General features: G+C 45.3%; 1 protein-coding gene across 1 annotated transcript in view; it reads right to left on the reverse strand.

The window, feature by feature from the left end:
* LOC110489382 (uncharacterized) overlaps window positions 1–9,792 on the reverse strand; it is a 37,801-nt gene that overhangs the window by 12,016 nt on the left and 15,993 nt on the right. The window contains exons 14-24 of the mRNA XM_036971048.2: window positions 9,733–9,786; window positions 7,820–7,873; window positions 7,677–7,730; window positions 7,509–7,562; window positions 7,149–7,202; window positions 6,615–6,668; window positions 5,395–5,439; window positions 4,894–4,947; window positions 1,216–1,269; window positions 239–292; window positions 14–85 (exon numbers count right to left, since the gene is read on the reverse strand). Coding sequence (XP_036826943.2) covers window positions 14–85; window positions 239–292; window positions 1,216–1,269; window positions 4,894–4,947; window positions 5,395–5,439; window positions 6,615–6,668; window positions 7,149–7,202; window positions 7,509–7,562; window positions 7,677–7,730; window positions 7,820–7,873; window positions 9,733–9,786 — 603 coding nt within the window. The remainder of the gene's footprint in view (window positions 1–13; window positions 86–238; window positions 293–1,215; window positions 1,270–4,893; window positions 4,948–5,394; window positions 5,440–6,614; window positions 6,669–7,148; window positions 7,203–7,508; window positions 7,563–7,676; window positions 7,731–7,819; window positions 7,874–9,732; window positions 9,787–9,792) is intronic.

The raw sequence follows: 9,792 nt of genomic DNA on the forward strand, positions 1-9,792 counted from the left end.
CACACACACACACCTTGTCTCCCTTGGTTCCTGAGATGCCTTGAGCCCCTGGGACACCCATAGGCCCTCTCATACCCTTGTTGCCCTGCAGACACACAACAACACTTAGATTATTGTCCTGGCTAGATGTGTGTTTACTTGTTATTTAAAAGTGATCTCTTGTCAGGAACCGGAGTTAGAGAACCACAGATTTAGCCGAAAGTACATGTTTCTGCTGAGATGTGCAGAAGTGACTTACAGCCTTGCCGACAATACCCTGTGGCCCTACAGCTCCCCTCTGGCCTCTGTCACCCTGAGGGAGAGAGAACGAGAGAGAGACAGAAAGAGAGAGGCAGAGAGAGAGAGAGACAGAGAGACAGAGAGACAGAGAGAGAGAGACAGAGAGAGACAGAGAGAGAGAGAGAGACAGAGCGAGAGAGAGGGAGACAGAGAGAGAGAGACAGAGAGAGAGAGAGAGAGAGAGAGAGAGAGACAGAGCGAGAGAGAGAGACAGAGCGAGAGAGAGGGAGACAGAGAGAGAGAGAGACAGAGTTAGAGAGAGAGAGAGACAGAGAGAGAGAGAGAGACAGAGCGAGAGAGAGAGAGACAGAGAGAGAGAGAGAGACAGAGAGAGAGACAGAGAGAGAGAGAGAGAGAGAGAGAGAGAGAGAGAGAGAGAGAGAGAGACAGAGAGAGAGAGAGAGAGAGAGACAGAGCGAGAGAGAGAGAGACAGAGCGAGAGAGAGAGAGACAGAGCGAGAGAGAGAGACAGACACAGAGAGAGAGACAGACAGAGCGAGACAGAGAGACAGACAGAGACAGAGAGAGAGAGACAGAGAGAGAGACAGAGAGAGAGACAGAGAGAGACAGAGAGAGAGAGAGAGAGAGAGACAGAGAGAGAGAGACAGAGAGAGAGAGACAGAGCGAGACAGACAGACAGACAGACAGACAGACAGACAGAGAGACAGAGAGAGAGAGAGAGAGAGAGAGAGAGAGAGAGACAGAGAGACAGAGAGAAAGAGATAGAGAGAGAGAGACAGACAGAGTGAGAGAGAGGGAGACAGAGAGACAGAGACAGAGACAGAGAGAGAGAGAGAGAGAGAGAGAGAGACGGAGAGAGAGAGAGAGAGAGAGAGAGAGAGAGAGAGACGTAGAGAGATTCATTCAAAAACTCCATAGCACTTGTTATAGTGATGATGACTTGTTATAGCTATGGTGACTTGTTATAGAAGATACCTTAGGTCCAGGAACGCCCTCCATACCAGCTTCACCAGGAAGACCAGGCTCACCCTGACAGAGAAGGAGAGAGAGACCCCAATAACTACGGTGGGATAAGCATCAAAAGCAACCTTGGGAAAATCATCTGCATTATCATTAACAGCAGACTTTTACATTTCCTCAGTGAAAACAATGTACTGAGCAAATGTCAAATGGGCTTTTTACCAAATTATCGTATGACAGATCACATATTCACCCCGCACAACCTAATTGCCAGAGAAACAAACAAAACAAAACAAAGTCTTCTCATGCTTTGTTGGGTTCAAAAAATCCTTTGACTCAATTTGGCATGTGGGTCTGCTATACAAATTGATAGAAAGTGGTGTTGGGGAAAAAACAAACATTATAAAATCCATGTACACAAAGAAGTCTGCAGTTAAAATTGGCAAAAAACACACATTTCTTTCCACAGGGCTGTGGGGTGAGACAGGGATGCAGGTTTAGCCCCACACTCTTCAACAAATTGGCGAGGGCACTAGAACAGTCTGCAGTACCTGGCCTCACCCTACTAGAATCTGAAGTCAAATGTCCACTGTTTGCTGATGATCTGGTGCTTCTGTCACCAACTAAGGAGGGAATACAGCAGCACCTAGATATTCTGCACAGATTCTGTCAGACCTTGGCCCTGACAGTAAATCTCAGTAAGACCAAAATAATGGTGTTACAAAAAAGGTCCAGTCGCCAGGACCACAAATACAAATTCCATCTAGACACCATTGTCCTAGAGCACACAAAAAACTATACATACCTTGGCCTAAACATCAGCGCCACAGGTAACTTTCACAAAGCCTTCTATGCCATCAAAAGGAACATCAAATTCGACATACCAAATAGGATCTGGCTAAAAATACTTGAATCAGTTATAGAACCGAACCCATTGCCCTTTATGGTTGTGAGGTCTGGGGTCCACTCAACAACCAAGAATTCACAAAATGGACAAACACCAAATTGAGACTCTGCATGCGGATTCTGCAAACACATCCTCAGTGTACAACGTAGAACACCAAATAATGCATGCAGAGTAGAATTAGGTTGATACCCGCTAATAATCAAAATCCAGAAAAGAGACATTAAATTCTACAACTACCTAAAAGGAAGCGATTCCAAAACCTTCCATAACAAAGCCATCACCTACAGAGAGATGAACCTGGAGAAGAGTCCCTTAAGCAAGCTGGTCTTGGGGCTCTATTCACAAACACAAACACACCCCACAGAGCCCCAGGACAGCAGCACAATTAGACCCAAGCAAATCATGAGAAACAAAAAGAGAATTACTTGACACATTGGAAAGAATTCTCCCCAAAAAACAGAGCAAACTAGAATGCTATTTGGCCCTAAACAGAGAACACAGTGGCAGAATACCTGACCACAGTGACTGACCCAAACTTAAGGAAAGCTTTGACTATGTACAGACTAAATGTCACGCTCGCTGTCTTCAAACTCCCTGTCATAAATTAGCCAAGGCTCAGCGTGCATGTCATTCCACATCTTTAATTGGAGTGAAACTTTCACAAAAAACAGGTAAACAGAAACCGAACGTGACGCAACCGTGGCGCACACAAACACTCACAGAAAATAAATAATTACCCACAAACACAGGTGGGAAAAAAGGCTGCCTAAGTATGATTCCCAATCAGAGACAACGATAGACAGCTGCCTCTGATTGGGAATCACACCCGGCCAACAAAGAAACAGACAAACTAGAATGCCCACCCAAATCACACCCTGACCTAACCAAATAGAGAAATAAAAAGGCTCTCTGAGGTCAGGGCATGACACTAAGTAAGCATAGCCTTGCTATTGAGAAAGCCTGCGGGGGTAGACCTGGCTCTCCAGAAAAATAAGGTGGAAACTGAGCTGCACTTCCTAACCTCCTGACAAATGTATGGCCATATCAGAGACACATATTTCCATCAGATTACACAGATCCACAAAGCAACACATCTGCCACGCTGATCCTCAACACTGGAGCTCCCCAGGGGTGTGTACTCAGTCCCCTCTTGTACTCCCTGTTCACCAACGACTGCATGGCCAGGCATGACTCCAACACCATCATTAAGTTTGCAGACGACACAACAGTGGTAGGCCTGATCACCGACAACGACGAGACTGCCTATAGGGAGGAGGTCAGAGACCTGGCCGGGTGGCGCCAGAATAACAGCCTATCCCTCAACGTAACCAAGACAAAGGAGATGATTGTGGACTGCAGGAAAAGGAGGACCGAGCACGTCCCCATTCTCACCGACGGTGCTGTAGTGGAGCAGGTTGAGAGCTTCAAGTTCCTTGGTGTCTACATCAACAACAAACTAGAACGGTCCAAACACACCAAGACAGTCGTGATTCCCCCTCAGGAAACTCAGGAAACTAAAAAGATTTGGCATGGGTCCTGTGATCCTCAAAACATTCTACAGCTGCATCACTGCCTGGTATGGCAATTGCTCGGCCTCCAACCGCAAGGCACTACAGAGGGTAGTGGGTACGGCCCAGTACATCACTGGTGCTAAGTTGCCTGCCATCCAGGACCTCTACACCAGGCGGTGTCAGAGGAAGGCCCTACAAATTGTCAAAGACCCCAGCCACCCCAGTCATAGACTGTTCTCTCTTCTACCGCTTGGCAAGCAGTACTGGAGTGCCAAGTCTAGGACAAAAAGGCTTCTCAACAGTTTTTACCCCCAAGCCATAAGACTCCTGAACAGGTAATCAAATGGCTACCCGGACTATTTGCGTTGTGTGCCCCCCCAAACCCTCTTTTTACGCTGCTGCTACTCTCTGTTTATCATGTAGGCATAGACACTTTAACTATACATTCATGTACATACTACCTCAATTGGGCCCACCAACCAGTGCTAACCGGGCTATCTGCACTGTGTCCCACCACCCGCCACCCACCAACCCCTCTTTACACTACTGCTACTCTCTGTTCATCATATATTCATAGTCACTTTAACCATATCTACATGTACATACTACATCAATCAGCCTGACTAACCGGTGTCTGTATGTAGCCTCTCTACTTTTATAGCCTCGCTACTGTATTTAGTATTTTTACTGTTGTTGTATTTCTTTACTTACCTATTGTTCACCTAAAACCTTTTTGCACTATTGGTTAGAGCCTGTAATTAAGCATTTCACTCTAAGGTCTACACCTGTTGTATTCGGCGCACGTGACAAATAAACTTTGATTTGATTTGAATTGAAAACAAACGCAATTATGATTAACTCCCATATCTACTGGGTGAAATTCCACAGTTGTGAGCTGTTGCCATGAGAAAAGGGCAACCAGTGAAGAACAAACACCATTGTAAATACAACCGATTCTTATTTATTTTCTCTTTTGTACTCTAACCATTTACACATCGTTACAACACTGTATATAGACATAATATGACATTTGAAATGTCTTTATTCTTTTGGAACTTCTGTGAGTCTAAAGTTTACCGTTCATTTTTATTGTTTATTTCACTCTTGTTTATTATCTACTTCAGTTGCTTTGGCAATGTTAACATATGTTTCCCATGCAAATAAAGCCCCTTGAATTGATTTGAGTTGAGAGTGAGGCTAACAACAGTCACAATAACAATCTGTAGTCTGGTGTGAGGAAAACAAACATGCACTACATATGGGCAGGTGGCCTACCTGAGGTCCTGGGGCACCAGACATTCCAACATGACCTCTGGGACCAGGCTCTCCCTGAAAGGAAACAGAACATGAAGTTGTCTTTTTTTGTACCTTTATTTAGCTAGGCAAGTCAACTAGGGACAAACTCTTATTTTCAATGATAGCCTAGGAACAGTTGGTTAACTGCCTTGTTCAGGGGCAGAGCAACAGATGTTTACCTTGTCAGCTCAGGGATTCAATCTTGCAACCTTTCGGTTACAAGTCCAATGCTCTAACCACTAGGTTACCTGCCGCCCCTCTAACCACTAGGTTACCTGCCGCCCCTCTAACCACTAGGCTACCTGCCGCCCCTCTAACCACTAGGCTACCTGCCGCCCCTCTAACCACTAGGCTACCTGCCGTTATCAGTTGAGGGAGTAGCTTCCGTTGTCTTAGTTTGTGTTTTAGTTTGTATTGTTCTGTATTATTGTGCTCAAGCAGTAGGACAACAAAACAGGGGGGAGACGGTCTCAGCCTTACCTTGCCTCCAGGTCCACCCTTGGTTCCGGGGCTGCCAGGCAAACCCTATGAGTGAGACAAGGCCAAAGAGTAGGTCAAAGGTCAAATAAAGGACTTCTAAGTGACCCCTTATTCTATGTTTCTACTTTACAGGTGACTGTCCAAAAGGTTTTCATGTACATGTAGCTAGCTGTGTTGTGAGTATACAGCCTCGTTATCTCACTAATCTGCGTTCACAGGGAGCACCTGGTCTGCCTGGAGACAATGGACAATGTGGTACAAAGGTAAGAGTCACTGCTGTGTGTGTGTGTGTGTGTGTGTGTGTGTGTGTGTGTGTGTGTGTGTGTGTGTGTGTGTGTGTGTGTGTGTGTGTGTGTGTGTGTGTGTGTGTGTGTGTGTGTGTGTGTGTGTGTGTGTGTGTGTGTGGCTAAGTAGGTGATAAACTAAGTGCCAGTGTTAAAAGTGTGGCTGTGTTAATGTCACACTTTGATAGTGTGTATCATTGAAATCCCACTCTCATTACCTTTCTATCTCTCTCTCAAACACACACACCACACAGACACACACACCACACAGACACACACACCATACAGACACCACACAGGCACACACACCACACAGACACACAAACACACACCACACAGGCACACACACACACCACACAGACACACACATCACACAGACACACACACACACACCACACAGACACCACACACACACACACACACACACACACTTGTTATGAGGAATCGCCCACTGGTGGAGAGAAGCAGCAATTTCAAGGTGGTTTAAATTCCAAAATGGCTTGAGTCAAAGAGTCAAGCTGGACACTTGCCCAGAAAACACACACACACACACTGGACACACACATACACACACACACACACACACACATAATTCACAGCAAAACGTTGCTCTTTCTGTTTTTTTGGGTTCTGTGCAGGTGGGGGGGTGATTTATGGTGGTGAGAAGACCCTTTGCGTGTTCTGGGCGACAATGAGGGTTTAGAGCTTGTTTACATGGACTAACTGAGGTTAATCTCTCTCTCTCTCTCTCTCTCTCTCTCTCTCTCTCTCTCTCTCACACATAATCATAAATAATGATGGGATAATTATAGTGGATATTAGATGGTGGTCTCTCTCTCTCTTTCTCTCACAAACACACCGCAATGTACACACACTCACACACGCACACACACACACACGTGTACACATACAGTTGATACTAAATGTGTTACTAACTGCTGTTCCCTGGTGACCGGGACCACCAGGCCTCCCAGCCTGCCCTGGGGCACCCTGCAGAGAAGAAGAAGAAGAGACTCATCATTATCATCACTATCATCATAACTATCATCAACACCACCATCATCATCATCATCATGATTACCATCACTATCATCAACAGTATCATCATCACTACCATCAACAGCATCATCATCATCATAATCATCACCATCACTATCACCACTATCATCATCATCATCACTATCATAAATATCATCAGCACCACCATCATCACAATCATAAGCATCATCAGGATTACCATCACTATCATCAACAGCATCATCGTCATCATCATCATAATCATTATCACCACTATCATCATCATCATCATCATCACTATCATCAATACCATTATCATCATCACTATCATCACTATGATAAACAGCATTATCATCATCCTCACTATCATCATCATCATCATCACCATCATCACCAATAATCCAGCTAGGATACAGGGACAGGTGCATAGATGAAATATACACCAGGCCTTACCTTGATTCCAGGGATGCCAGGAGTGCCATCCTTTCCATCGATACCAGGCAGACCCTGAAACACCAGACATCAGTTAACATGATACTGTATGGCCAACCATGTCTCCAACACTATTATTACTACACAGTAGATATGTGTGTTTTATTGTAGTACTAGAAGATAACAGAACATAGTGTGAACAGCAGACTGTGTTATATTGTAGTACTAGCAGATACCAGAACATAGTGTGAACAGCAGACTGTGTTGTATTGTAGTACTAGAAGATAACAGAACATAGTGTGAACAGCAGACTGTGTTATATTGTAGTAACAGAAGATACCAGACCATATTGTGATTATAGAAGTGTGTTTGTTCACTCACGTTCTCTCCCTTCTTGCCAACAGCTCCTTGTGGGCCCTTGATACCTCGACCACCCTGTAAGAAACATCATTATCTTCATCAACAACACCTCTATCATAATCATCATAATCCGTGTGATTAAGTTAGACACTGATGAGAAGATGGATAGCTGTTAGGTAAAATACTCACTAAATCTCCTTTCTCCCCAGCCTCTCCAGGTGGTCCCTGAGGTCCCTCCTCACCCTACAGAGGAGAGACAAACACTTCTGATCAGATTGATCAATTAGACCCATCAACTCACAATGTCAAATATCAGTCTCCTGGATACTTACTGGGGGTCCAGGTTGGCCAACTGGTCCATTGATGCCCTTGTAACCACGAGGGCCCTGCGAGAGATAGGAAAGGAGAATTAGTCACTTCCTGCTCATTAGCATTTCAGGAAGTAGATGAAAGGCAACCCCCCCCCCCCTTGGGTTGTGCCGTGGCGGAGATCTTTGTGGGCTATACTCGGCCTTGTCTCAGGATGGTAAGTTGGTGGTTGAAGATATCCCTCTAGTGGTGTGGGGGCTGTGCTTTGGCAAAGTGGGTGGGGTTATATCCTTCCTGTTTGGCCCTGTCCGGGGGTGTCCTCGGATGGGGCCACAGTGTCTCCTGACCCCTCCTGTCTCAGCCTCCAGTATTTATGCTGCAGTAGTTTATGTGTCGGGGGGCTAGGGTCAGTTTGTTATATCTGGAGTACTTCTCCTTTCCTATTCGGTGTCCTGTGTGAATTTAAGTGTGCTCTCTCTAATTCTCTCTTTCTCTCTTTCTTTCTCTCTCTCGGAGGACCTGAGCCCTAGGACCATGCCTCAGGACTACCTGACATGATAACTCCTTGCTGTCTCCAGTCCACCTGGCCGTGCCGCTGCTCCAGTTTAAACTGTTCTGCCTTATTATTATTGGGCCATGCTGGTCATTTATGAACATTTGAACATCTTGGCCATGTTCTGTTATAATCTCCACCCGGCACAGCCAGAAGAGGACTGGCCACCCCACATAGCCTGGTTCCTCTCTAGGTTTCTTCCTAGGTTTTGGCCTTTCTAGGGAGTTTTTCCTTCTACACCTGCATTGCTTGCTGTTTGGGGTTTTAGGCTGGGTTTCTGTACAGCACTTTGAGATATCAGCTGATGTACGAAGGGCTATATAAATACATTTGATTTGATTTGATGGTAATAAATGGCTAGTCACTTGTGTGTGTCTACTCTTACAAGAATCTCTGAAGTTACAATAAAGCCTACATAGTTCCACAGGGTTTGGTAAGCTGTGTCTGAAGGTAGACTGTGTCTGAAGGTAGACTGTGTCTGAAGGTAGACTGTGTTCTGAAGGTAGACTGTGTTCTGAAGGTAGACTGTGTTCTGAAGGTAGACTGTGTCTGAAGGTAGACTGTGTTCTGAAGGTAGTCTGTGTCTGAAGGTAGACTGTGTGTGAAGGTAGACTGTGTCTGAAGGTAAGCTGTGTTCTGAAGGTAGACTGTGTGTGAAGGTAGACTGTGTCTGAAGGTAGACTGTGTGTGAAGGTAGACTGTGTCTGAAGGTAGACTGTGTGTGAAGGTAGACTGTGTCTGAAGGTAGACTGTGTTCTGAAGGTAGTCTGTGTCTGAAGGTAGACTGTGTGTGAAGGTAGACTGTGTCTGAAGGTAAGCTGTGTTCTGAAGATAGTCTATGTCTATCTTTCAGAAGAAGATTGTGGTACTTTAGCAAGTGTAACACATCTTCAGAAGTTGTTGTTCTTTGATTTATTATAATTTCCTTCAGTGTCTATGGGGCATGCTAACGAGCGCAAAGATCCTAACCACTGTGATAAAAGGATGATTTGCACTTAGCGCTACACACCAACAGCCAGGCATTCTGCTTGGCACCTAGCCTGGGCGCTAACTTGACTAACACAGCTAATGCTAATGCTAAGATGGATGGCCTTCCTGGATCATTAACTACAGATGGAGGAACAGTGATCCCAGACAACCCTTTCTCATTAGAGAAAGCAAGAGAGAGAGAGAGAGAGAGAGAGAGAGAGCACATGAGAGAGAAGAAAGAGAGACAGGGAGGGATTGAGTGAGAGAAAAGAGAGATTTTGAATTCTTTCCAAATGTCCCCTTAGAAGGTAACAGGTAGTGTTTATAGTGCAGATAGAAAGAAACCAGGGGAGGAGGGATGTGGTGGATGGAGAGAGTGTGGTAAAGGAGGTAGAGAGGTGTGTTGTAACTTACCGCCTCTGCCTTGGGGCCCATCATTCCTGGGTAACCCCTCAATCCCATAGGACCCTATGA

The sequence above is a fragment of the Oncorhynchus mykiss genome, chromosome 30 (genome assembly GCF_057628025.1).
Source record: "Oncorhynchus mykiss isolate SJ-2025 chromosome 30, ASM5762802v1, whole genome shotgun sequence".
NCBI lineage: Eukaryota > Metazoa > Chordata > Actinopteri > Salmoniformes > Salmonidae > Oncorhynchus > Oncorhynchus mykiss.